Consider the following 26,017-nt stretch of genomic DNA (forward strand, 5'->3'; position numbering starts at 1 on the left):
ACAAAAATATTTTGGTGCAGAAACTATTTTGCAGCCAATTATGAATTGGAATTTATTAAATTAACTTATATATATATATACTTATATATATACGTATTTACATAGCCAGAAATAAAGTGTATGTTTGAATCGCAGTTGGATTACCGTAGATTAAATTGTGATGACTACAACTATAATTATAGTCATAGACTATAATCAACTGATACAATTTTGTTGCAATGATAAGCGCAAATTTCTTAGAAATTCTTAGAATTTCGATCAAGTCAAAATTCCCACTTGTACAATTAATCTTATCGAAGGTCGGGGACTTAACTTATCAACAGCAATTCATTCAAAAAGAAAAAAATAAATAAAATAAATAAATTCATTGTTTACTTCTGCTATGAATGGCATATTTATTGAATGAATTTAATGAGTTACCCTTTAGCCCGCATTTCTGTTTACCATTTGTCATATGCTCGATACGGCGCTCTAACAGAACGTCGCTTGCGTTTGCCAACTATCGCCTGTCCCAGTCCGGAGACAGTGCCCAATTGCAGCAGCAGCGGATTGCTTACCAATGCGGCGGCAATGCCCAGCACAGCTGCACTTGCCAGCGGTATTAGGAAACTCTTGGCCAGCAGGGCTTTCGACGAGACATCGGTATGCCCCTGGCCCTTGTGCGCGGCTATATCATGTGCCTCCACAGGATAGTGATAGGCATACTCTGGGCCAGCAGGCGCATAATGCGGATGGCCCAAGCCAGCGCCATGGCGCGATCCATAAACGTCGAATGGTATGCCACCAGCTTCGCCACTTGAGCTGCCATAATTGGAGCCCCCATGGCCGTGCGGGTTGTACTCGTAGGGATATGGATGGCTATTATGGGTATTGCTCTCAAAGCTAACGTGGTTCTGTCCATGCGATGCTACACCGCCTCCATAGTGGCCTGATAATATAAAAAGATCCATTTGTATGCAGCCAAAAGACATTTGTGAACTCGGCAACTTACCCACAATAATGCGCTTCTGCGCACCGGCTGCAGCTCCCTGGCGCCACTTGCTGTACGCCTCGCTGAGGCTCTCACCCAACCTGCCCAACGATGGGTGCAGACCTGAAGCAGCCTGTGACTCGGCTGAGTGGTCGCCGCCACCTCTGTAGAACTCTTCCGGGGTGGCGAAACTTTTGCCTGATGCCGAGCTGTCCGAGTCTATGCTATTGCTGGCTGGATCAGGCGGGCTGCTTGCCTGCTCTGCCAGAGCCACTGAGAGCAGACTAAGCCAAAGGCTCAATGCTGGCTGAACCTTTCGTTTGGTGGGCCACATTATGACTAAGCTCGCAAGGCAGCGATGTCATCGACTTTATAATAATGCCTTTTTGGGGGATTACTTGCATTGGAGTGGCGACAAATTGTGCTTTGTGCTTTGGCAATTGTCTGCTTCGTTGCGCCAATCAGTCTCGCTAGACCGTCTGCTGGAATTTCACTTTTTTTTTTTTTCTTAAGAGGTTTCATCAGTGTGTGAGGAGTCGGAGGAGAAGGTGGCGGGTGCTGCTTGAAGCTTTAGCTTTTGGGATTTGTCAATGGTTTAATGGAATCACATGCTATCCAAATGGCCATGTTAATGTGTAAGAGTAGATCAAGAGATGTCTGTAGCGAGAAACTGCTCGAAGCAACCAGGGGAAATGATTGCAGGTCGCGCAGCATAGTTAAGAATCGTTAGGAAATTATCGCTGTGTTCGTTTCTGTTGGTTGCATTCCGGCCCGACAAACAAGACCAATTCCATTAGATGTTTGTCTAATTTTTGAACGCAGATCCAAAACAGTTAGCGCCTCTCTACCGCACCGCCCCGCCCCGCCACGCTGGTTGTATGAAATTTCCGGCAAACATTTAGCAAAATGTCTGAAATTTCCTGCTGGTTGGTAGTCTACAAAAAAACGTGTCAGCGTCTTATCAGACTATTGAGAATTGCGGTAATATTTCGCGGAATTGCTATCACAAAAAAAAAAAAAAGAAAAAAAGAGTAACATTGAAAAGAAATAGAAACATTTCCCCAGACTTATCTATGCCTCGATGCCAAAAGCGCTACTGGAACTTTTTGTAGTTGATTTCTGTTATCTTAAGCCTGTCGCTCAATTACACGTGTATTACAGCGGTGGTAAACAATACAATGCTCCGTGAATGAATATTTATTTTCTATATTTGCTTAGTCTGTTGTTTATTCCGTTTATTGAATGGAACTAACAAAACCATGGCCTACAGCAATTACCTGCTGGGTTCGGTGCATTTTGTGGTGGGATATAACAGCAGCAATAGTTGATGTACTTGCAGGGCACACAACATTTCAGGGGCTTCAACATCGGGGGGCTCGGCGTGTTCCTCGCCGACGATGTGGTGGATACTCGCCGTTTGCCATCCTTGGAGGATGTTCTTTGGTTTGGCTCTTTGGATGTCCTCGTCTTGCCTTTTGCCAGCGGTTGGCTGCTTTGGGCGCCGCCGCTCCTGGAACTGCGATTGCCGCCGAGTTTGCCCACGGAAGTTGCTTTCTTGTTGGCCAAACCTTGGGCACGGGAAGTGGTTTTCCGTTCTGTGGCGTTAAGTGGGCCACTGGGAGAATTCTTTTGGACCGTATCACTGGCTGGGACAAGGCCGGCATTTTTCTGTTCTGCAACACTGGCTGTAGATTTTTCACTCCTAATGGATTCACGGGGGGAATTCTTCCGTTCCGTAACACTGGCTATGGATTTGCCACTCCGAATGGATTCACGGGGGGAATTCTTCTCTTCCGCAGCATTGTCAGCATTCTGTACACTGTGGATGGAGCCTGAGGGAGAACTCTTCTGTTCCGCATCACTGGTTGAAGCTACAGGTACAGCACTCCGAATTGAGCAAGTAGCACTCCCGCACGTCCGTTGGGAAGCAGTGGCTGAGGTACGAGGAATGTTCTTCTGTTCCGCAACACTAGCTGAGGATTTGCCACTCAGAATGGATTCACGGGGGGAATTCTTCCGTTCCGTAACACTGGCTATGGATTTGCCACTCCGAATGGATTCACGGGGGGAATCCTTTTGTTCTGCAGCATTGCCTGAAGATTTTTTACTGTAGATGGAGCCAGCGATTGAATCCTTCCGTTCTGCAGCACTGGCTGTAGATTGTTCACTCCGAATGGATTCACGGGGGGAATTCTTCTCTTCCGCAGCATGGTCAGCATTCTGTACACTGTGGATGGAGCCTGAGGGAGAACTCTTCTGTTCCGCATCACTGGTTGAAGCTACAGGTACAGCCTTCCGAATTGAGCAAGTAGCACTCCCGCACGTCCGTTGTGAAGCAGTGGCTGAGGTACGAGGAAAGTTCTTCCGTTCTGCAACACTGGCTGAGGATTTGCCACTCCGAATGGATTCACGGGGGGAATCCTTCTCTTCGGCAGCATTGCCTAAACTGTGGATGGAGCCAGGCGGTGAACTCTTTGGTTCCTCAGGTACAGCACACCGATGCGAGCAACGAGTACTTCCGCACTTCCCCTCTGAAGCAGTGGCTGAGCCTCGAGCAGAACTCTTCTGTTCCGCAGCCATGCCTGAAGATTTGGCACCCTTGATGTTATCGCGAGAAGAACTCTTTCGTTCTGTGCCACTGAGTGAGACACGGGGAGACTTCTTCCTGTCCGCAGCAGTGAGTGAGACACGGGGAGACTTCTTCTCGCCCGTAGCACTGAGTGAGACACGGGGAGACTTCTTCTTCTCCGCAGCACTCAGTGAGCCACGGCGAGAACTCGGCCGCTTGGCAGCACTGGCTAAATAACTCTTCTGCTCGTTAGCACTGGTTGTGGGTACAGCTAAAGCACTGGCAGAGCCACGAGGAGACTTCTTCTCGTCTGTAGCACTGGCAGAGCCACGAGGAGACTTCTTCTTGTCCGCAGCACTGGCAGAGCCAAAACTCTTCCGTTTCGCAGCAGGGGCTGAAGGTCTGTTACTCTGGGTGGAACCACGCGCACTCCTCCTTCCCTTAGCACTCCCATCCGAACATCGTGTCGACTTTGTGGTGTCGTCTGGTGTTACCTTCGATTCCGACCGGGTGGACGGTTGCCTGGCCCCAAATCGTGAATCCGTCACGTCCAACTGCTGCTGTATCGATCTTAAAGTGAACGAAGAACTTTTCCCTGGGCTGTCCCCTGACTTCTTGGCCATGGATGCCGCTAAGCTGTTCTCTGCCGCAGCATCTGTGGGAGCTTCTTCTTGTCCAATGGACAGCTGTGGGTTGATACGCTCCGTCCTGATGCTCGGCTGGCTGTCCCCCCAGGATCTCGATTCGAATGGTTCCGTTGCCTCCGGTGTCTGTTCCATAAAGTAGCTCGACTCGCGGGTTACCCAGTTGCTGGCGGAACGACCATGCCCCATATTGGGGGGCAACTTTCCCGCTGCCTCCACAGCCGCCGTGGCACAGGCAACCATGGCCCGACCCAGCGACTCGCAGATCGCCTTTATGTACTCCAGATCCGGGGCTGCTGGGCATTCCTGTGTATTTGTATTGGTGCTCTGATCCCTGCGGTAGGCATCTTCGGTCTTCTGCTCCATTTGATCAGCATCGCTATCGAGCATTTCTTGGCTCTGACTCTGCTCGCTTGGCTCAACTTTGATGGCCTGATCGTCGCTCTTGTCTGGCACTGTGCCCTCCTCCTGTGGATTCGGTTGGCTCTCGCACTGGAACTTGCATTTGCGTGGTATATTTCCCATTGGATTGTTGCAATCCTGTTCCGCCTGTGAGTCATCCTGATCGGTATCGTCACAGGACTGAAGGCAACTGGACGATGTGCCGCCGCGCACGTCACTGAACTGATTGCAATATATGGCATCCTCTGGACACAGCATGTACTCCACTTTATAGCACACCTGTCTGCACCTTCGGTTGCCATTGGATCGGCCTCCGTCTCTGCCTGTGGGCATGGCCAGATCCTCCTCCGTGGAACACTCACAACAATAGGCCTGTACGGATGGTTGACTTTGCGGCGGTCTCTGCGCTCTGGTTTTGGATTGCCTCTGCGACATCCTCGATGAATAATTCGGATTACTGGGCAGCGCTGACAACGACTGTGGCTGCGTCTGCATCATGGTGTACATGGGAATCGCTTGCACGGATATGGGCATGCACTGTGTCGGTCCAATTGCGCCCTGTGGCGGCTGCACGATGCGTATCACGATGGTATGCTGACCCTGGGCGTCTTCTGACTGCACAACCAGCGGCGCACCCGGCTCCATTTCCAGAAATAATTTACTTTCAATTTTAACACATCGTTTGGCCACAAAAAAAACACTGAATGAAAGTGACATTAGTTTCTGTGTTACATTTGTCTTTAATCGGTATATATTTATATGGAATTTTCTGCAAGATCAAATTTAATTTTTGGAAAGTATTTCGCACACTTTATGCCCCGCTTAAATATCTGCAGAGTACTAGGGAATTGACTTGAGAAAGATCTTCTGTCATCATCTACCAGAGAACGCAGAAGGTACGAGTATCTTTTTTGTCCAAATTATTCCCCAAAAAGTAGACCCTTGAGGGGAACCCAGTTGCGATAGACTCCTCCTGTGTATGCTGTCAAATGGAGCAGCAAACATTGCAGAGCACATCCTACATAGGTACATGCCCTGCACTATACATAGCCCTGTACATAAAAGCAAAGATTATTACGAAGATGTTGCATGAGCCACCAAAAACCTTTTCAATGATCAAAGGAGAGCTCCTCGTACGATTTGGGATATAAGAACCACAAAATTGATTAACATTTCAACAGCCTAGACATACAGAGATATTTTACATGCTCCTATTGGTCGGTACAAAAGGCCGTGTAATATTTAATAATTATAACGATTTAGTTTACCAAAATAATTCCCCCAGAAGTATGCCCTTATATGCCCCTGGGAATGCCAGTGCCAATGCCAAGTGCTTGAGAAAGTTCTTTAAACTTAGAAACAATTCTACTAAAGGTGGATCCTAACTGACCTTGCTAAACCCCCCCCCACACACACACACACACACATACATGTGTACAGCCATATCTGCAGACTGCGTCAATCGGGGAGCGGGTAACATACCACATCCGAGACACTAATGCCGGTAGTGAGCGATACATAGTGTGATTAATTTTGAATGCTTGAACTGAGAGTGTACATACACCCAAAATAGAAATTATCAAGGAGCGGGCCCATGCAGATACCACGGTATCAGGTGTGGAGGAGCGCTCGGGTATAAAATGTGGAACATTTGCAGTTTCAATTCACATTCGTACGAGTATCATTCAACATGAAAGCCGGTAGGTGTTTAGTTCAACCAAAAACCAATAATAAAAACAAAAGAGGAATCGAAAACTGATTGAAAATTGCTTTATACCTGCAGCTCTAGTATTCCTGCTCCTGGCCGTGGCCCTGTTCGTGGCTATCTGCTATGCCGATAGCGACTGCAATCCCGATGGCAATGGCAAGCCCGATTGCGCGGGCAACGTTGGCAAACAATTCCGCAACTTCTGGGATCCAACCCGCTACTGGCTGTGCTCCACGGCTGGTGAGCCCGATGTCAAGCTTTGCAATCAGACAGGATACGATCCCGTGTCTCAGGCTTGCGTCGACTGGTCGGAGTGGCAATGGTATGCACCATGCCCCTAAGCAGCAATGAAAACAAAACAAAAATAAGAATAAAATGTGAAAAGAAAATTATACAGCGATGGGCTTTGATTTCAAAGTGGATTCAAACACTCCTCTTGTAAAAGAATGTGACATAAATGCCATGGAGGGTCAATGGAGGCATTTATAGACACAGATAGAATTATTGGAATGTAGCAACAGAACTGATTCGGGGACTACCATGAGGATATGTACATTGGGCTTTTGTTGCTTTCAAATTTTTGGCAAGCCTCCTTCCTTTCCTTCCTTCATGCATTTTTCTAACTATTGGGTAATTGTGACAAGCATTTTCCTTGTTTTCTGTCGAGATGTTGCCCTTGGCAGTGCTGTTTTGGTATGAAAGTATTGTCTCCGCTTTTAATTAAAAACGAGAAGGAACGTGTGAGTCGCAACGTGGGGACGCGACTCTACTTGTACCCAGTCAGTATATACATTTTTGAGCTTATGATTTTTTAGAATTTAAAAATTAAAAAACAATTTTACATTTTACATTTTTTTGCTACATCTGTTATCTACGTCTACAATGTATACTATACATCTAACATGTAGATTGTACATGAACCATTTAGATTCTACATCATTTACGCTAGGGGTTGCTCGCGCACTGAACGCGGCAGAGTGTGCGAGCGAGAAAGAGAATGAGCATCGTGTCTCTGGCTGGCGGAGGCGGGGGAAGCAACTAAAAATTAAATTTCTTCATTCTGGCTATAATTATGATCTGATCTGATTCAGATTCGGCAATAGATATAGGCATTCTCTACGATACTGCGTTTTTAGTTTTATAGTATCTTTAAAAATATGCCTGCCACAGATTTTCGTCCTTTGTGGGGCGGAAGGGGGCGGGGCGAAATTTTGAAATACATTTGTACAGTGGGATATCACATGAGTATGGAAATCAAATTTGGTTGCCCTAGCTCTTAAAGTCTCTGAGATCTAGGCGCTCAACAAGACGGACAGACAGACAGACAGACAGACAGACAGACGACAGACAGACAGACGGACATGGCTATATCGACTCGGCTATTGATGCTGATCAAGAATATATGTATATACTTTATGGGTTCGGAAACGTTTCCTTCTCTGCGTTGCACACATCCACTTTTACCACAAATCTAATAAACCCCTTAACTCTGTGTTGAGTACGGGTATAAAAAATAAAGTTAAACAGAGAATATCTATAAAATGAGATAGATAGTACGAGTGTATCTGTATCTGTATCTACTTGACACATGTACTGCAAAATAATCAAAGTTTGGCAGGCGAATCCCCACACGATAGATTATGAGAACATTTTTATAATAAATAAATATTGCGACATTATTTGTTAACAAAAGTTAATTGAAATATCTCACTATAAATATATGAAGGTCATACCAGGCAGCCAGAAAGCCTTGTTGCGCTGGCTATAACTGTTAATAAATAAAATAATAAGTACGGTATTATTTTCTTTTATTTATAATAATATTAAATCATGTTTTGCATATTGCAACAACTAAAATTAATTGATACATATGTCTAACTGATGATTCCTAGATGGTTAAAGCTGCTAAAACAAAGACCAGCCAATATTTAGTTTATATACTCCATCAGCATTTTATTTGTCAAAGTTGCTTAGGGGCTCCTGCAGTTATACGCGGCATGGGAGACAGCCAAAAATAGGGCCAGGCACAGGAAGAGCTGCTTTAATTTGGGTGGAACAGGCGCGTATACTTCTGTATGTTTCCCGATATGATACGCTATCTTACAGAGTCTCTCTCTCTCTCTCTTGGGTAGATAATTCATATTTTGGCAGTAACATGAAATTGTTTGCATGTAATTTGGATCGAATTGTGTGCAAAAATGATAGCACTTGCCAGCTTAATCTGTGGCAAAAATCTATATAGAATCTATAGAACTATTCCTGTAGTTGTATCAACATTGCACACGCTTCCTATAACCAACGATGGCGTCAACCAGACGAGCCAAACGTGGGCCACGAGCCCGAAACTGAAGGCAAAGATTATTTTAAAGCGATTCCATGTTACGGCCAAAATAGAATTTATCTAGACTAGCAAGTGTGAGTGTCCGTATGCCGGATGGATGTTGAATTGTAACTGCCGACTATATAAGACAGCGTATCAGTTGGGGAAAGAAACATTCCGAAGACCAAAATGAAAGCCGGTAAGTCGCAGGCCCAGCCACCAGTGAGTACCAGCAATACCTCATGACGTTTCCCTCGATGCAGCTCTTGTTTTCCTGTGCCTGGCGCTGCTCGTGGGAGTGTCCTTTGCCGCATCTATTTGCAATCCTGATGGCGACGGCAAACCCGACTGCGTTGGACGTGCCGGACTCGTGAGCCGCGACTACTGGGATCCCACCCATTACTGGGTCTGCGATAGCTCCGGCAATGCCGTGCTCGCGGCATGCCAGCAGCAGGGATTCGATCCCAAGACTGGCGAATGCGTCGACTGGTCCCTCTGGCAATGGTATGCCCCATGCCCCTAGGCAACTTTGACAAATAAAATGCCGATGGCATCTATAAACCAAATACTGTTTGGCATCATTATCCAACTAGACATCATCGCAGTGACACAAATTTTCGTACATATTTTTTCTATACATTTTTGTTGTGTGTGAATTTGAAATGGGAAAACTAGGGACTGGAGGGGAGCTGCCTGTGGCGCCCTGGCATCGGGGTTTTTCGCTGGCCCAGATCAAAGCGGCCTGCGAACTGCAGACTGAACTGAGCCACGACCTGGAGGAGGAGACGACGCATCGGGTGTACGATTGCTTGCGGCGCCTGGGCGTTTCTGGCCAGCTCGATTGTTGCCTCCTGGACAAGATAATGCAGCTCAGTCAGGGCAACAATTTGGCCTTTCTATATTTTCTGTATACGCTGCTGTACGCATCGCAGTGTCCGCACAGGAAGTACACACTCAATGAACAGGTCATATTGTCGGCCATTGCGTACCTGGATATGCCGGCCACGATTGAGGCCTTGGACAAAATACTTCCCATGCCCGAGAAGCGTCTGAGTACGCGGCCCTCAAAGCCGTTTCCAAGCGCAAGAAGAGCCAAAGCAGACACCAAACAGGACTCCAAAGTGCTGCCCTACTTTCAGAAGCAACGCAGACCCCAGCAGAAGAGCAGGGACTTGCTATCCGCACCGCTGCCCTACGCGGTGCGCTTGCCCAACGAGTGCAAGGACTCGCAGCAGCCGGAGAATCGCTGGTTTGCCGACTTCGAGTTCCATCCGGTGAAGCGTATCGTCAAGTCTGTGATCAGTCAGGAGATTGTCAAGCTCTTCGATGGAATAGATGAGTGCGGACGGAGTGCCGAAGCAGCGCCGCCTGCTAGCATGTGTGAATATCATCAGGAGAGTCGTACGCTGGAGCGTGCGGCGTATCTGGAGAAGCAGCGTCAGCAGTGCCTGGCCATGCTGGACTTGGATGAAGAGCGAAAGCTGGTGAGTGTGGGCAGAGCTACTCCATCTACAGATAAATCCCCTACTCCTGCCCATGCCACAGCTAACGAGGCAACGTATTGCCAAGCAACTGCAGCTGGATGTGCACAAATATATGCAAAAGTTTGGCAACAATCGCTGGAGTCCCGGCGTGCCAGCGTTTCGGCAAATCGGATGCACTGCCTGCCAGCTGCTGGGTCCCACACCGCTGCCCGTAATGGTACTGGACGGCAATCGTCAGTGGCAAACGCAGCTGAACGACAGCATTGAGCCGCAGGAGCAAGTGCTGCGGCTCAGCGGCGGGCAAGATGCGAAGCGACCCACACCGAGCATTAACTATTTCCAAGGGCCGAAGCTGCATGCGCCCTACATATTCGATTATATTGGACTGTTTGGCCGCTACAGCCAGATGTCTCTGGCTGCCGGCGAATGCATTGATGGCGCCGTGCTAAGAGCCCTCGAAGAGGATAATGTCAACGAAAAAGAGAGGCCCATAATGGTCACACGATGGCACATAAACGATGCCGTCAATCAGTGTGTCCGGCGAATCTATGAAAAGAGTCTGATGGCTGTCAAATACTGTGACGAGCCAAAGGAGCGTCTCAGCTATGGGGAGCAGCAACACTTCGATCCCGACGATGAGGTTTTCATGGACCGCATGCTTGCGGATGCCTTCCGGATACTGCAAAAGAACAAGAAACTTGTGCTGGCTACTCTGTACAATGGCCACCAGGTGCCAGAGCTGCGCGAATGGATTAGGCGGCGCTATGGCAAACGGTATACGGTGGCGACGCGATCCGAGCTGCGTGACTCGGGGCACACAATGCAGCAACTGTCGGAGATGCATCACGAGCTGTACACCATTTTGATGGGGCAACGCTCGGAGTCCAAGCAGCAGCGGCGCAGCATTAGCCATACGGAGTATGACCTGTTCCTGGCACGGGCCCAGAAGTTTCGGCTTAGCTTCAAGGAGCACGTCAACGAGATTGTCATGGAACGGACGCGTCTCTGCTGGCGGGAAATGCATTATCTGCGCACCAGAAACTACACCAATCTGCAGCAGACCTTCTTCTCGTATCTGCCGGGCTGTGCCTGTGAGACGGCGCCCATATTCGCAAATGCCAAAAAGGTGAATGGAAAATGCCATGGCAAATCACTGGGCAAATGAATATCGCCCACATTAATGTACAGTGCACAATCGATTAGGTGAACGTTATTTCGCACCCATCAATGGCATTGTGCATTAATTGGGCACATATTTAACAAATAATAACCCAAAATGTATGCGAATATTGCTGAATTCATAAACAATCGAATGGAAATGTTGCGCTAACTTTGCATTTGATTGTTTATGAATTACGAGAAATTCGGTTTTTTAACAAAATTAACAGAATTATTTTACATTTTTGACTTAACCAAAATTGTATAATATTATTTAACTATTGAACAATTTTGGCTTTTCATCAAATAAATGACATTAAAATTGCCATTAAACTATTTATCAGACATGAATTAGAATTATAATCATTAAAAATAATATTTTAATTTAAAAGAAGCTTTAAAAAACATTGAAAATTGCATTAATATTTTTAAAATCAGCCCGAGAATAATAATAATAATAATAATAATCATTAAAAATAATATATTAATTTAAAAAGCTAAAAAAACATTAATATTTTTAAATCAGCCCAGAATTATCAGATATGAATTATAATTATAATCATTAAAAATAATATTTTAATTTTAAAGAAGCTTAAAAAAACATTAAAAATAGCATTCAATTTTTAAATCAGCCCAGAATTATCAGATATGAATTATAAATATAATCTTAAAATACATTTATTCATTTTAAAGAAGCCTATTAATTTAATTTAAAAAATTTAAAAAACATTAAAAATTGCATTCATATTTTTAAATCAGCCCAGAATTATCAGATATGAACTATAATTATAAATCGTTAAAAATAATATATTAATTTAAATTAAGCTTTAAAAAAACATTAATATTTTTAAATCAGCCCAGAATTATCAGATATGAATTATAATTATAATCCTAAAAATTAATATTTTAATTTTAAAGAAGCTTAAAAAAAACATTAAAAATTGCATTAATATTTTTAAAATCAGCCCAGAATTATTAGATATGAATTATAAATATAATCATTAAAATACTATATTCATTTTAAAGAAGCTTTAAAAAACATTAAAAATTGCATTCATATTTTTAAATCAGCACAGAAGGTCTTGTTGCTCTGGCTATAACCATTAATTTGAATGCATGATTTATCTTAAGCTGGGGGGATAGTTAATAAATTTGTTATATGTATTTATAATATTAAAATTATAAAAACTTGAAAAAAAAACTGGTGAACGGCTTTCTTATGTGCCAGCCGCTCGTTTATGTGTTCCATCCTTGTCTAGGGGAGTGCTAACTGGCTCTCCTTCCAAACAACACGCTAATGTTCGGACGGGCAGCACTCTTATATACGCGCGCGGCCGAGAAAAAAGACTTGGGAATTAGAAGCGCATGTGCAATGCATTTCCTCGGATCAGAACGTTTGACTGACTGAGGGCCGCTATTTAAATGCGTTGAATAGAGAAAAAATGCTTGGGAATTATTTGAAGCATTTTCGAAAGGGCTATAATTATATTTTAACTATTTTAAAATAGTTTTGCTGTATTAATTATAATTTAAATAATAATTTTTGACACTGAAATTAATTGCTTTGCTTGACTTCCCATTTTGGGGACCTGCAACGTGTCATGATGACCGACCGACCGACCTACCTCATATACAAGGGCCCCTCAATAATTAACCATTAAGCCTAAGACCACGTCTTAGCACCCAAAAATTAACCAACCCAAACACGTAGCCCCAAGTTCGGCATATAAATAGGCAAGTTTCCAGCACCAAAATATCAATCAACGAAGAGTTTTCGAACAGTTTGGTTGTCTGTCTACCAAATCGAAATCATTACAGAATTCTACCATGTGCAGCTACGCCAAGAATGTCTGTGCCTTGCTGGTGCTGATGCTGGCTCTGGGATTGATTGGAGCTCAGCCAGCGAGAACCGGCAAACGGCTAGAAAAACAGCAGGCAGCGGCGCCCTACCCAACCGCCGAGGAGCTCAAGCCGGAGACACCCTTCGAGGAGGGTGTGCCCGATCAGACGTATGGCCCGCCCGATCAGACCTATGGCCCGCCTCCCACCGATCAAGTGGAGCAGCTGCCCAGCGCTGATGAGCCGCAGGACTTTACACCCGATCCGGAGGCAGAAGAGGTGCAGCCCATCGATCAGGCGCCAGCGCGGCTCAGCAAGCAGCTCAGACGTCAGCCCCAACGATTGATTTTACTCGCCGAGCGTCCCCTGCGACTGGTTAGCCCACAAACAGTGCCTCTTCGCGTTCCAGTGCTGTGGTAGAGACGTGAAAGAACAGACGTGATATTGTTTGATTTTTATAAACATTACATTAATTATTGTCATTTGTTACTTGTGTTTGAACAATTAAAGAACATTATTTGTGGATACACCGAGTACGTATACTCGTATATGTATATACAGGAGCTTGTTGGGGGAACGGAACGGCACCCTTTATGGAGTGCATAATAACGATAAAATTATGCGGTTAAAAGCTATAGCTAATAATATTCATTTTCTGTTTTTTCTACTTCTGGTTAGCCGTCTTAGCCGTTGCTTTGGAATGATCTGCCCTGAACCTAGTATTAAGACTACTGGGGCGTGGTGGTGGTCGGGGGGGGATGATGCAGTTAGTAAAATCTAAACAATAATTTATTTAAGAATACTACGACAACAAAATCACTTTTGGCATTGTGCGTTGCGGTCCTCGAATAAAATCAAATCCTCATTCAAACTAATATACTAAATCAAGCAAGAGAAAACCTACATATGTATATATGTAGGTATAGGTATATATAAAAATCTATACTTAAAATGCTAGTTATTGTCTGGTACAAGAATTGTAGCTAATTGATAACACAGAATTGCACATAATTCGTGGACAAACAAAATAAATAGAAACATATTTGAGCACCGCCACGGGGTCCGGATACCCGTTTAAAACAAAAAAAGGTGGGGGGTTGGGGTGGTGTTGGGGATGGAGAAACAACCTAATTGTATAACTAATCGTAGAGACTTGCGTGAAATTCTCTACATAAAGCCTTCGTCATTCGTAAATTCGCACACCACTTTCATGTTAGCCATATCTAATGGGTTCTGTCGTTTAAAATTTGAGCCAAGCTTGCCCAAGTGCCAAAGACAAAGCCACACAGTCCAAAAATTAGGATGAGAAAGTCCTTCCATAGCATCCAATTGTAGCGGCCATAGCCCACATGATAGAACGTAATAATCTCAATGATAGGCGGCGCAATGAGAGCCAGTGCCGAGCTGCTGACAGCGCCCACCAACGAAATGATGGAGCCCAGATTGGGAATGCAGGTGGCCAACAAAACTGTGTAAAGCAAGAACCAAATTAGAGGAGGGAAAATCGAAAACGATTTACATTGATACGTACAAGTAAAAGTGACCAGCACCACGCGCAGAATAGTCGCTGACAAGTCCTTGGCGCGCGTAGTGTCAAAATGGCTGCGCACAAACGGCTCGACGATATTTACGGGCACATAAAACTGCAGCGTATACGAGAGGAAGATGGCCACGGCCATGCTGAGCCGCACCAGCTGCGAGAGACTGCAAGAGAGTATAAGAGTATGAGGGACAATGAGGGAATGGTGAATGGAAAGTTTTTTTTTGGCAACTCACCCATCGCCCTGCGGCAGATTAAGTGTAACGCTGCCCTTGACATCTTCGCCGTACTTCAGGTAGCCAAAGAAGCCCACAGATGTGTACAGGCAGGCGACGACAACCATGCCCGTGTTGAGGACGCCCGTGGTGCCGCCAAAGTCATCGGGCGTGCGCATATTGTTCTCAAGCGGCAGCACCACACCGATGCCCTCAAAGGCGTAGATGGCGGTGCCAAAATAGAGAGGCAGTGTGGCCCATGTGGCCACCGGCTTGACCGTATGCACATCGGGCAGATCGTGCAGCATATACGAGAAGGTAATGGCCAATCCGGCCACCGTGAGTATGGCCGCAATCAGTGAAACGGGCGTCAGATACTTGAGATTTCGCACCAGATTCAGCACAATCATGGGCATCAGCATAATCAGCAAATAGATGTGCACATCGATCTTGTAATAGTGATCCATCACATCCTTAATGTTCAGTGCGACAAACAGAAAGTAGACGCAGCAGAAGCCAATCTGTGTGATGAACAGAAACGTGGTAACGATCCGCCTGGCCAGTAGAGAGTATCGCCGCAGACCCAATGGCCCCGTCTCGAAGCTGCAGTAGGCCACATCCGAGAAGTCCAGGGCCGGCTGCTGCAGCCGCCGGCACAGCTCGTGGGAGCAGTTGACCAGCATGTGCATGCAGTGCGTGCAAATGACGCCCATAATCAGGGTGCCAAAGAGACCCACATAGAGGCCGGCATTCTTGAAGGCATCCGGCATGGCCAGAATGCCAGTGCCAATGTTGCCCTTCAGCAGATGCACCAGCGTCTCCGAGTTGGATGTGGGATGTTCCAGCGTGCGATGGAGTGTGGGATTGTAGCTGGCCTTGTCCACAGCCGTCGACTGATCATCATCACCGGATCCCGAGGCCGATCCCAAGGCTGCCGCATGCACTGTGGGGGTGAACTCTTCATTCGAACCATTGCACCTTTGGCACGCACTTACCTGCCATGCTGTCCTCGCTGTGCACATTAACCAGCGTGTTGTCAGGCGGTGAGCTGCGGGCCGGTCGTGCTGGTCCGCCCCCCCGGCTACCCTCATAATCGGATGCATCGCTTTGGAGCAGCAACGGTTGGCGTTCTGTCATCTTTTTCTTGTGTGCCGCACTCTCCGGAATCGGAATCTATAAGAGACGTACGAACTGATGCGTTAAGTTGATCAATTGAGAGCGACTGGGACTGCGACTGGCACTGGCACTGGCACTGGGACTATGATCGGTGTAGATGTACTCTCTTCGGTCGCATCGAACGTACTGAACCTATGTGCGTTAATGATGCCCGCTTTTCGACTTGTAAAATTTTCCGCTGACTCAGTTTTGTTCCACTAGTCCCCGATTTCAATGCATGGGCATAATAACAAATTTTCTGATAGTGCAGAACAATGTGCAGCAGCGGAGGGAGTGGAAAATTTCGAGACACTCGAAACAAAAAAAAAAATAGTCAGACACACAGGCGCAGTCGCCGTCGTCGTCGCAGTCGCAGCCGCAGCCTTGGACTTGACTCGACTCGAGGTTCGGCCTGATATAAAAACCTCCCGCCCCATGCATCCACAAATCGATATCAAATTTTTCGAGTCCAGTGACTCAGTTTCCGTATAGCTATGCCAAGCTCGAAAACACAAAAACAAGCTCTACCAGGGGCGCGATAAGACCTACATATTATCAAGCCAGGCCACCGATGCATCAGTATACCACCGCAATTATATAATATGTATATCCAAACAAGTTATCAAATATCCACCCATATTTTTAGCATTGTTGATTCAGCAGGAGCTTTTTTTTTTGTTTTGTACAATTTCTGTCACTAAGCGTTATTCAATACTTCCGATAAAGTATACACAAGCGGGAATATGGTTTTTTGAGAGCAAAAGAAAACGAAAGAATGGCCATGAGCCGCGAAAACGTTCTAGCAGAGATTTAGATACACATTAGAGATAAGTTAAAGTAGGTAAAGTTAATTTACTTGCATCTTTGCAGGTCCACCACAACTTTATCGCTAGACGTTTGGGGTGCTGTTTTCTAACATCTCCCTCATAATTAAACTAAGCTTTGTTTGTGCACCATAAAGCATCGCGGTGTGGGTATCTCACTTATCTGCACCGGACCTTGCACCACCGACACTTGCGCCATAAAACTTAAAGCCATTATAAAGATATGCATTATTTTTTGTTTCACTTACGGGAGAATAAGTCACAAAATATGTATAGTGGGAATGCCCAGCAGTTATTGTGGAATTATTGGAACTAAAACTGTAAGAAATTATAATTAAACAGAATGAAAACCAACTGAAAATATATTAAATCATATTGAATGCATGCAAATATACATATGTATGTATGTTATGGTGTATGCATTTTCTACCTGTTGAAGGTTAGTTAATGGTGTCAAGTCCTCCATTGATTTTTCCTTCTTTGACACTGACAATGAAAGCGGTGCAGAAGAACACACGAAACGAAACGAAACGAGACCCCACTCCTGCGAAGGTCACACCGTGTAGGGTACGGTACCAATTTATAGCTGGGTGCAAAATCAAATTAAAATTCAAGTACTCCAAGATTCCAGGTGATTCCCCATGTGAGGTGTTCGGTGCAGTGTGGGGGATGCGTGTGCCAGTCAGTGGGCGTAAATCGCGTGCATGTGCTACCTATGGGATTTCGATCTGTGAATCTGTAAATCCAAGCAACAAGAAAGCAACAACAATGAGTTCACGTTGTCATCCCACTATATTTTCATTCATGAAAACCAATTTCTGGTAACAGCTTGCAACGCTTTTCAGCCAGCAACATCAGTTAGGCTAGTGTTTTTTGTTATTGTCACCAAACACATCACACACTTTCATTTGCATACGTTACGAATCATGTTTTGAATCAGTTTACATTAATTATTATACCTGCGACCACCTAATCTGCTCTGCCAATTAAATCAACAACTATCGCTGAACAATCGAAATCGCTTGTGGCACAATTTTCCATGCTAGTGCTGCAAAATGGTTCAAACCATCGATCTATCGCACAATTCCATAAACCATCGATTGTTTGTCAGCTCTATTCGTGACGTGTCTGGGCGAATTTAATAAAAATTCGACTTTTTCGTTCAATTGCCGTGTAAAACACTTGAACAAAAAAACACCAGCAAGATGGTCGAAATCACCGGCGTCATATCCAAGTTCTACAACGACTATGTGCAGAACACCACAAAGAAGCTCAAGCTGGTGGACATCTACCTGTGCTACATTCTGTTGACCGGCATCATACAGTTTGTTTACTGCTGCCTGGTGGGCACCTTTCCGTTCAACTCGTTCCTGTCCGGCTTCATCAGCACCGTCAGTTGCTTCGTCCTGGGAGTGTGCCTCTCGTCTCCAGGCCAATCCGCAGAACAAGGCCGTGTTCGCAGGCATCTCGCCGGAGCGTGGCTTTGCTGACTTCATCTTTGCCCATGTGATTCTGCATTTGGTGGTGATGAACTTTATCGGTTAAATGGACGAAAACAACAACATGTGTAGTGCTCCACCATTCGCATATATTAATGTATCGTAAAATAAATTATAACTTTATTTGAAGAGTTTCTTGTACGCCTCGAGAAAGTTGTACGGCTCCGGTTTATACTCCAAATGAAGCTCTGGCTCTGGTATAATCATTTGCCTGGGCGCTATTGGCTGCACATAGTCCTCAAGTTCCGGCTCTGCAGTCCTTGCTCTATTCTCCTTGGAATGTTTACTCTTTGACGGCTTGCGTCCCATCTTCTGGGGCGGCAGTATCGATTCGTTGACGTTTAGAGGAACTAAACCCTTGAAGACAGCTTCGTCTGGTAGAAAGTTCATCTTTTGGGTAATCTATTAGAATTTGGAACGTTTAACAATGGCACCGTTTATTTTATGGCACTACACCCTCACCTTTGGAGCCACTGCAGCCTGGGTCTGCGGCGTGAGATTCAAGTCTTCAATGGCAGTCCGAATATCTTTTGCCATGCGTGCTATTTCCTCCTGCGAGCGCACAGCAGAATTCAAAGCGGGATGAGCAAACACATTGTTGGGCTCCACGGCGGTTGCGTGTGACGGCGACTTTGGCCGATCTGGATTAGGATTTCCTCGAAATTTTCGTTTTTGAGGCATTTTCAAAACAAGCCAAGGCACGACAAGCCACAGTGATTTACAGGTTTTGCAACACTGTGTCTACAACAACATTTCAGGAAAGGCACATTTAGTTTGTGCGTTTACATATATTATATAGTGCGGAGGGAACTTAACCGAAATGTGAGAGTGAAATGAATCACAATTATCTTAAAAGAATGAAAATCTGTGATAAGAGTTCTAACTCAAAAACTACAGCAATAATTGTATTTGGAACTGCAACACCGGTTTGTCTGCTTCACAACACTGCCATAAACTGGTGCAACAGCTGTTGTCTGCCGCTAAATAGTTTTATTTATTACAAATAAAATGGCATTGTCGCGCGCAAAGCACGAGCTGTTACCCGAAGATGCCGTTGTAATCTCCGAAGATCAGGCCTTAAAGTACCAATGGAAGATAATCACAGCGTGGGACAAGATTGGAGAGGTGTACGTGTCGAACACACATGTGTGTAGCTTACCGCTTACCTAACAACTAAACAAAACCCTTCTCTACAGATGGTCCCTGCGCTATACGCCTGGGATTCTGAGTGCTGTGGCTGCTGCAACTGGCGCCTATATCAATAATCACTACCGCACCAAATTGCGGCTCGGCAGCCATGGACGGCTGTCCAGTTATATGCCAATTGTGGTCGTACCCGCCATATTCACCATGCTCACGCACAAGTTCTTCATACAGCGCCCCATACTGTTGGATCCGCTGGGCGAGTGCCCCATTTGCAGACAAGTACGAAGTGCAGCGTTCCAAACAAGTCTCGGGATCGTGTACCCCACGATACTGGCGCCCTTTGCAGCATTTATGTTCGCCACCCGCTGTTACACATACCGGCTTCCTTCGATTACGGAGAGCCCCAAGGAAGTGTTTATGCTGTGGCGACAAATTACGCGTCCCTTAGTACCCTCACTGGCTACCATTATAGCCTTCCAGGCTTTCCTGGCCATGTACTTGACATACAAGCAGGAAAAGCAGAACTTTAGTGTGATGCTGCGCATGAAGGAGATCGAGTATCAGCTGGAACAGGATCATATGCCGCAGCGAATCGACTTTTAATTGCTTTGTTTTGTTAAATAATAGTCAAAAAGTTTCTATTAATCCAACTGCATTTTTCAATTTAACTGAAGTATCGATAGACGATAGCATCGTTCGATGCTAGATTTGCCGCAAAAGGTATCGGAACGTAGCACACGTTGCTGCAGTCGGCTGACGAAATTTGTTTGCATTTGCATTTATTGTTGAAAACGTGAGTAATACACAACTTGTTTTGATACGCAGAGCTCTGCTGGTATCATCTGCAATGGGTAATCAAACAACTGCTTGTTAAATTGCCTGATAGTTGTGTAATTTCATCACGTAGAGCAGTGGAGACTTTCACTGCCTTTGGTTATTGGACCTCCGTTGGGGTTAGGGGAGCGCCGCTGCGCTCACAAAGCCTTAGCCAATTGTCGCGTGGCAACCATTTTTTTTGTATTCACCAACCTCGTACTCCTGTCGTTGCAGCAGCGCCCAACAAAATGAAGTACTTGACCGCCAAGGAGGTGCGCGACGCTTATCTGGGCTTCTTCAAGGAGCAGAAGCACATTTATGTGCACTCATCCAGCACCATACCGCTGGACGATCCAACGCTGCTGTTTGCCAACGCTGGCATGAATCAGTTCAAGCCCATCTTCCTGGGCACCGCCGATCCCAACAGCGAGATGTCCAAGTGGGTGCGTGTGTGCAACACACAAAAGTGCATCCGTGCCGGTGGCAAACACAACGATCTGGATGATGTGGGCAAGGATGTCTACCATCATACGTTCTTTGAAATGCTGGGAAATTGGTCATTCGGCGACTACTTCAAGAAGGAGATCTGCACGTGGGCCTGGGAGTTCCTAACGGATCGCCTTAATCTGCCCAAGGATCGTCTGTATGTGACGTACTTTGGCGGCGACAAGGCCAGCGGCCTGGAGCCCGATCTGGAGTGCAAGCAATTGTGGCTGGATTTGGGCCTGAAGCCGGAGCACATTTTGCCGGGCAGCATGAAGGACAATTTCTGGGAAATGGGCGAGACCGGTCCCTGTGGACCCTGCTCTGAGCTGCACTTTGATCGCATCGGTGGACGCAGCGTGCCGGAGCTGGTCAACATGGACGATCCCGATGTGCTGGAGATCTGGAATCTGGTGTTCATCCAATACAATCGCGAGTCCGATGGCAGCCTGAAGCAGTTGCCCAAGAAGCACATCGACTGTGGCATGGGATACGAGCGCCTGGTCTCGGTCATCCAGAACAAGCGCTCCAACTACGACACGGATCTGTTTGTGCCACTCTTCGAGGCCATTCAGGCGGGCACTGGTGCTCCTGCGTACCAGGGTCGCGTGGGTGCCGATGATGTCGATGGCATTGACATGGCCTATCGCGTTCTGGCCGATCACGCACGTACCATCACCATTGCCCTGGCTGATGGCGGTACACCAGACAACACTGGTCGTGGCTATGTGCTACGTCGCATCCTCAGACGTGCAGTGCGGTGAGCAAAGAAATTGCAGAGCGTTTTAGAACCCTTAAGAGCTTATCTTTTCCCACAGCTATGCCACAGAGAAACTGAATGCCAAGCCTGGCTTCTTTGGCACGCTGGTAAACACCGTTGTCGATCTGCTGGGCGATGCCTTCCCGGAGGTCAAGCGGGACCCACAACACATCATTGACATCATCAATGAGGAGGAGTTGCAGTTCCTGAAAACGTTGACGCGCGGCCGCAATCTACTTAATCGAACCATTGAGAAGCTGGGCAGCCAGTCCATCATACCCGGAGATGTTGCATGGCGACTCTATGATACCTACGGCTTTCCCGTGGATCTCACCCAACTGATGGCCGAGGAGAAGTCGCTGGAAATCGACATGGCCGGCTATGAGGCGGCCAAACAGAACTCCTATGTGCTCTCGCAGGGCAAGGGTGCCAGTAAAATTGATGAAATCAATCTGGATGTGCATGCCATCTCACAGTTGCAGGAGCAGGGCGTGCCACCCACAAACGATTCGTTCAAATACAAATACGAAGCTGTGTCGGAGGAGCGGGACTCCGCCTACAACTATCAGGAATGCACAAGTAAAATTGTGGCTCTCCGCTACGAGAATCAGTTCGTGAACGAGATCAGCAATGGCCAGAAGGCGGGCATTGTCCTGGACAAGACGAACTTCTATGCGGAGAGCGGTGGCCAGATCTTCGATCAGGGTGCATTTGTCAAGCTGAGCGACGAGGCCAATGAGTTCCTGGTCGATCGTGTCTACAATCGGGGCGGTTACATTCTGCACATTGGCGTTGTCGAGGGCACCCTGAAAGTCGGTGATGAGCTGCAGCTGCATATCGACGAGGAGCGTCGTTGGCTCACCATGAAGAACCATTCGGCTACGCATGCCCTCAATCACTGCCTGCTGCAGGTCCTGGGCAAGGACACAGAACAGAAGGGCTCGCTGGTGGTGCCAGAGAAGCTGCGCTTCGATTTCAACACCAAGGCCGCCATGACCATCGAACAGGTGGCCAAGACGGAGCAGCTAACCAAGGAGATGGTCTACAAGAATGTCCCCATCTACGCCAAGGAGTCGAAGCTGGCTCTGGCCAAGCGTATACGCGGTCTGCGTTCGGTCTTTGACGAGGTCTATCCCGATCCAGTGCGAGTCATTTCGTTTGGCGTGCCTGTGGACGAGCTTGAGCAGAATCCCGATGCCGAGGCCGGAGAGCAGACCTCGGTGGAGTTTTGCGGTGGCACTCATCTGCGACGTTCGGGACACATCATAGATTTTGTCATCAGCAGCGAGGAGGCCATAGCCAAGGGTATTCGCCGTATTGTTGCCTTGACCGGACCGGAAGCCCTGAAGGCCATCAAGAAATCGGAGGCCTTCGAGCAGGAGATTGTCAAGCTGAAGGCCACCATAGATGCGGACAAATCGGGCAAGGATTCCAAGGCGCATGTCAAGGAGATTGTCGAGCTCACAGAACAGATATCCCATGCCACGGTTCCGTATGTGAAAAAGGATGAGATGCGCAACTTGCTGAAGGGTCTGAAGAAGACGCTGGACGACAAGGAGCGCACCCTGCGGGCAGCCGTCTCTGTGAATGTGGTGGAGCGTGCCAAGGAACTGTGCGAGGCCAATCCCGGTGCAAATTTGCTCGTTCAGCAGCTGGAGGCGTTCAACAACACCAAGGCACTCGATGCCGCACTCAAGCAGGTGCGCACCCAGCTGCCCGATGCTGCAGCCATGTTCTTCTCCGTTGATGCGGACTCCAAGAAGATATTCTGCCTGAGCTCGGTGCCGAAGAGTGCTGTCGAGAAGGGTCTGAAGGCCAATGAATGGGTGCAGCATGTCTCCCCGACTCTGGGCGGCAAGGGTGGCGGTAAGCCAGAGTCCGCACAGGCATCGGGCAGCAATTACGAGCGCATCGAGGAGATCCTTCAGCTGGCCACCAAGTTTGCCCAGTCAAAGTTGGCCTAAGCGCTCACAGATATCCAGAGAAAGTCCTATAATTACTCAGAAATTTTGCATACTGCTTTGATCTGTTCCAAACAGCATTTCAAACGAATTTTTATCGCTTATTTATAAAACTAAAGCATTTTGTATACACTTATTATAAGCCGTTGAGCCGTTTTTATTTATTTATTCGGTTTTAGGTTTGATTTTTCTTGAGTATCCAATCAACTGCCTCGGCGAAATTCTCCACGAGAGCTGTGGGTGGCGGCGACAGTACGACATCTGGCAGATATTTTCCAGTCTTCACGAGTATGCCCTGTAGGCCCATGGCCATTGCACCGCCAATATCATCATTGGCATCCTACAAACAGAATTTAAAGCCACAATCGAACATTTAAAGGTTGGCCTTTGCCTACATCACCTATCATGACGCATGAGGATGGGTCCAGGCCATCCAGAGCCCCTTCGAAGAAGTATGGATTCGGTTTGCCAATCAGCTTGGCCGTGCATCCTGTGGCATACTCCAGACCCTTGACAAAGCAGCCGGGACCCAGGGCCATGCCATCCGAACGTTTGTAGTATTTACCCTGATGTATGGCCACCAGCTGGTGCTCCTTTTGCTGCAGCAGCACACTGCGGCAGAGAAAGGGACTCAAATTAATTAACCATACCAGAAGTTGCCCCCCCTTGGGACACTTTTCGTACTTGAAAGCCTTGTTCATTTGATCATAGTTGAATGCTTTGGGCGCCAGGCCAACAACCACCGAGTCCTGGCAACGATTGGGATCCTTTGGCGGAAAGTCCTGGCGTGCATCTTCCGACAGGAGATAGTATGGATTTAATTTTCCAGTTTGCACAAAGGTGACGGCGGCACTCAAAGAACTGTAGATCTCCGAGCGGTCCAATTGGAAGCCAATCCTACAGAGACGTTCGTGCAATGTCCCCTTTGAGTCCTTGGTGGTATTTGTGACGAATTTAACCGTCACTCCAGACTCACGCAATCTGTATATGGGCATACAAAATTACACACGAATTATATTGTTAAATATGTTTTGCTTCGATAGGTATACCTGACCAATGCCTCAACTGCGTTCGGTGTGGGCTCATCCTCCACGTGCAGCGTGCCACTGAGATCTATGAGCGCCGCTTTAATGGACATCCTTCTTAGTTGTCCTGCTATTCCAGTCCCACGCCCACAAAAAAACATTTAATAAATTTCCGACAAGGCATCGATACTTTTGCCATGGAAGTATCGCTCTTCTGCTGCATACCAGCTGTTCATCTCAACCGGTACTTTCAGCAATGTTGTTTTCCACCGGCCGATCGCTTCTGCTGCGCCAATTTATTGAAATATCTAAGAATGCTGTTGCCCAAAGGGGACAGCAATTAAACTACTGCAAAGCAGCGATTGCGCTGCGTCCAAAGAAACCAAAGTCCACCCGCAAAGAGGTTCGAGGGCCCAGAGTCAATGTGGAATTTACATAACTGTTTCTGTTCATTTTTAGGCGCAATACTTTTCGGATGCCAAGCGGGTGCGTGCTGTTGGCGGGAAGGGCGGCGATGGATGCGTCTCCTTCCTGCAGCTGTGGTGCAACGAGCGTGCCGGACCGGACGGCGGAGATGGCGGCAACGGTGGCCATGTGGTCTTTCAGGCCTCCAACGATGTGCGCAACTTCAATCACGTTGGCAGCGTGCTGCGTGCCGAGGAGGGGGAACGTGGAAACGCCATGGACTGCCATGGCAAGAATGCCAAGCATGCTGTCATTAAGGTACCAATTGGCACGGTCATCCGGAACTCCCAGGGTCTGATTGTCGGAGATCTGGGGCACGCGGACTTGATGTTCGTGGCGGCGCGCGGTGGAGCCGGCGGCAAGGGTAACCGCTTCTTTACCACAGACAAGGAGACCAGTCCCAAGGTCTGCGAATATGGACCAACTGGCGAGGATATCTCCTACACCATTGAGCTGCGCAGCATGGCCGATGTCGGCTTAATTGGCTATCCAAATGCCGGTAAAAGCACCTTGCTGAATGCCCTAACCCGTGCCAAGCCAAAGATTGCGCCGTATGCGTTTACCACGCTACGGCCGCACCTGGGAACCGTCCAGTATGACGATCTGGTGCAGCTCACCATTGCCGATCTGCCAGGACTCGTGCCCGATGCACATCTCAACAAGGGCCTGGGCATACAGTTCCTCAAGCACGCCGAGCGTTGCACTCTGCTGCTCTTTGTGCTGGACGCCAGTGCACCCGAGCCTTGGACCCACTATGAACAGCTTATGCACGAGCTGCGACAGTTTGGCGGCAGCTTGGCGAGTCGCCCGCAGCTGGTGGTGGCCAATAAAATCGACATGGACGACAGTGCCGCCAACTTTGAGGAACTGCAGCGCAGGCTTCAGAATCCAGTGCTCGGCATTAGCGCCAAAATGGGCAAAAATCTCGTCCAACTGCTAAGCAGCATCCGCTTGAACTTCGACCGCCACAAAGCGCAGGAAAGATCTACTAGTTAGAGAGAGAGAGCGAGAGAGAGAGCAATCCATCCTGCTGT

The 26,017-nt window shown here is 47.1% G+C and overlaps 13 protein-coding genes and 1 non-coding gene across 17 annotated transcripts; 8 read left to right on the forward strand and 6 right to left on the reverse strand.

Annotated features, from left to right (window-relative positions):
• Positions 1-382: 382 nt before the first annotated feature.
• On the reverse strand, positions 383-1,837 carry LOC111064682. The gene is made up of 2 exons (XM_022352436.2): positions 992-1,837; positions 383-928 (listed from the first exon to the last, which is right to left on the reverse strand). Exons 1-2 carry the CDS (start codon positions 1,302-1,304, stop codon positions 441-443), a joined length of 801 nt encoding a protein of 266 aa, XP_022208128.2. The 5' UTR covers positions 1,305-1,837; the 3' UTR covers positions 383-440.
• On the reverse strand, positions 1,479-5,230 carry LOC111064677 (TRIO and F-actin-binding protein-like). Its single transcript, XM_041592413.1, has 2 exons — positions 2,381-5,230; positions 1,479-1,544 (listed from the first exon to the last, which is right to left on the reverse strand). Exons 1-2 carry the CDS (start codon positions 5,228-5,230, stop codon positions 1,479-1,481), a joined length of 2,916 nt encoding a protein of 971 aa, XP_041448347.1.
• Positions 5,231-6,180: 950 nt separating this feature from the next.
• LOC111064688 lies at positions 6,181-6,685 on the forward strand. Its single transcript, XM_022352442.2, has 2 exons — positions 6,181-6,285; positions 6,369-6,685. Exons 1-2 carry the CDS (start codon positions 6,276-6,278, stop codon positions 6,632-6,634), a joined length of 276 nt encoding a protein of 91 aa, XP_022208134.1. The 5' UTR covers positions 6,181-6,275; the 3' UTR covers positions 6,635-6,685.
• Positions 6,686-8,707: 2,022 nt separating this feature from the next.
• On the forward strand, positions 8,708-9,179 carry LOC111064689. Its single transcript, XM_022352443.2, has 2 exons — positions 8,708-8,812; positions 8,877-9,179. The coding sequence occupies exons 1-2, from the start codon at positions 8,803-8,805 to the stop codon at positions 9,134-9,136; spliced, it is 270 nt and encodes an 89-aa protein (XP_022208135.1). The 5' UTR covers positions 8,708-8,802; the 3' UTR covers positions 9,137-9,179.
• Positions 9,180-9,198: 19 nt separating this feature from the next.
• LOC111064678 lies at positions 9,199-11,593 on the forward strand. Its single transcript, XM_022352428.2, has 2 exons — positions 9,199-10,097; positions 10,159-11,593. The coding sequence occupies exons 1-2, from the start codon at positions 9,276-9,278 to the stop codon at positions 11,260-11,262; spliced, it is 1,926 nt and encodes a 641-aa protein (XP_022208120.2). The 5' UTR covers positions 9,199-9,275; the 3' UTR covers positions 11,263-11,593.
• An 858-nt stretch (positions 11,594-12,451) lies between these two features.
• Positions 12,452-12,548, reverse strand: LOC121403994. The gene has a single exon (XR_005967640.1). It is a non-coding gene; the product is annotated as a U6atac minor spliceosomal RNA (small nuclear RNA).
• On the reverse strand, positions 12,452-17,879 carry LOC111064679 (proton-coupled amino acid transporter 1). Of its 3 annotated transcripts, XM_022352432.2 has the most exons (7): positions 17,788-17,878; positions 17,259-17,564; positions 17,077-17,146; positions 15,845-16,022; positions 14,871-15,792; positions 14,626-14,798; positions 12,452-14,562 (listed from the first exon to the last, which is right to left on the reverse strand). In XM_022352432.2, the coding sequence occupies exons 4-7, from the start codon at positions 15,984-15,986 to the stop codon at positions 14,318-14,320; spliced, it is 1,482 nt and encodes a 493-aa protein (XP_022208124.1). In that variant the 5' UTR covers positions 15,987-16,022; positions 17,077-17,146; positions 17,259-17,564; positions 17,788-17,878; the 3' UTR covers positions 12,452-14,317. The 3 variants fall into 3 exon arrangements, with proteins under 3 accessions (XP_022208124.1, XP_022208123.1, XP_022208122.1); XM_022352431.2 differs by lacking the exon at positions 17,077-17,146 and having other exon boundaries at positions 14,871-15,780; positions 17,788-17,879; XM_022352430.2 differs by lacking the exon at positions 17,077-17,146 and having other exon boundaries at positions 17,788-17,879.
• Positions 13,017-13,529, forward strand: LOC111064686. Its single transcript, XM_022352439.2, has one exon. It carries the CDS (start codon positions 13,083-13,085, stop codon positions 13,512-13,514), a length of 432 nt encoding a protein of 143 aa, XP_022208131.2. The 5' UTR covers positions 13,017-13,082; the 3' UTR covers positions 13,515-13,529.
• A 22-nt stretch (positions 17,880-17,901) lies between the features above and the next one.
• Positions 17,902-18,456, forward strand: LOC111064687 (dolichyl-diphosphooligosaccharide--protein glycosyltransferase subunit DAD1). The gene is given in 2 exon segments (XM_022352440.2): positions 17,902-18,249; positions 18,251-18,456. Coding segments are annotated over 2 exon segments (339 nt in total). The 5' UTR covers positions 17,902-18,033; the 3' UTR covers positions 18,374-18,456.
• Positions 18,399-19,239, reverse strand: LOC111064685. Its single transcript, XM_022352438.2, has 2 exons — positions 18,790-19,239; positions 18,399-18,729 (listed from the first exon to the last, which is right to left on the reverse strand). Exons 1-2 carry the CDS (start codon positions 19,006-19,008, stop codon positions 18,448-18,450), a joined length of 501 nt encoding a protein of 166 aa, XP_022208130.1. The 5' UTR covers positions 19,009-19,239; the 3' UTR covers positions 18,399-18,447.
• LOC111064683 lies at positions 19,166-20,115 on the forward strand. The gene is made up of 2 exons (XM_022352437.2): positions 19,166-19,454; positions 19,524-20,115. Exons 1-2 carry the CDS (start codon positions 19,336-19,338, stop codon positions 20,074-20,076), a joined length of 672 nt encoding a protein of 223 aa, XP_022208129.1. The 5' UTR covers positions 19,166-19,335; the 3' UTR covers positions 20,077-20,115.
• A 54-nt stretch (positions 20,116-20,169) lies between these two features.
• LOC111064735 (alanine--tRNA ligase, cytoplasmic) lies at positions 20,170-23,629 on the forward strand. Of its 2 annotated transcripts, none has more exons than XM_022352499.2 (3): positions 20,170-20,266; positions 20,527-21,532; positions 21,591-23,629. In XM_022352499.2, exons 2-3 carry the CDS (start codon positions 20,538-20,540, stop codon positions 23,494-23,496), a joined length of 2,901 nt encoding a protein of 966 aa, XP_022208191.1. In that variant the 5' UTR covers positions 20,170-20,266; positions 20,527-20,537; the 3' UTR covers positions 23,497-23,629. The 2 variants fall into 2 exon arrangements, with proteins under 2 accessions (XP_022208191.1, XP_022208192.1); XM_022352500.2 differs by having other exon boundaries at positions 20,174-20,266; positions 20,524-21,532.
• On the reverse strand, positions 23,622-24,715 carry LOC111064739 (haloacid dehalogenase-like hydrolase domain-containing protein 2). The gene is made up of 4 exons (XM_022352504.2): positions 24,543-24,715; positions 24,178-24,474; positions 23,889-24,105; positions 23,622-23,833 (listed from the first exon to the last, which is right to left on the reverse strand). Exons 1-4 carry the CDS (start codon positions 24,677-24,679, stop codon positions 23,669-23,671), a joined length of 816 nt encoding a protein of 271 aa, XP_022208196.2. The 5' UTR covers positions 24,680-24,715; the 3' UTR covers positions 23,622-23,668.
• A 36-nt stretch (positions 24,716-24,751) lies between these two features.
• Positions 24,752-26,015, forward strand: LOC111064737 (mitochondrial ribosome-associated GTPase 2). The gene is made up of 2 exons (XM_022352501.2): positions 24,752-24,921; positions 24,978-26,015. Exons 1-2 carry the CDS (start codon positions 24,775-24,777, stop codon positions 25,977-25,979), a joined length of 1,149 nt encoding a protein of 382 aa, XP_022208193.2. The 5' UTR covers positions 24,752-24,774; the 3' UTR covers positions 25,980-26,015.
• The last annotated feature ends 2 nt before the right edge of the window (positions 26,016-26,017 follow it).

The sequence above is a fragment of the Drosophila obscura genome, unplaced genomic scaffold (assembly GCF_018151105.1).
Source record: "Drosophila obscura isolate BZ-5 IFL unplaced genomic scaffold, ASM1815110v1 contig_179, whole genome shotgun sequence".
Classification (NCBI taxonomy): Eukaryota; Metazoa; Arthropoda; class Insecta; order Diptera; family Drosophilidae; genus Drosophila; species Drosophila obscura.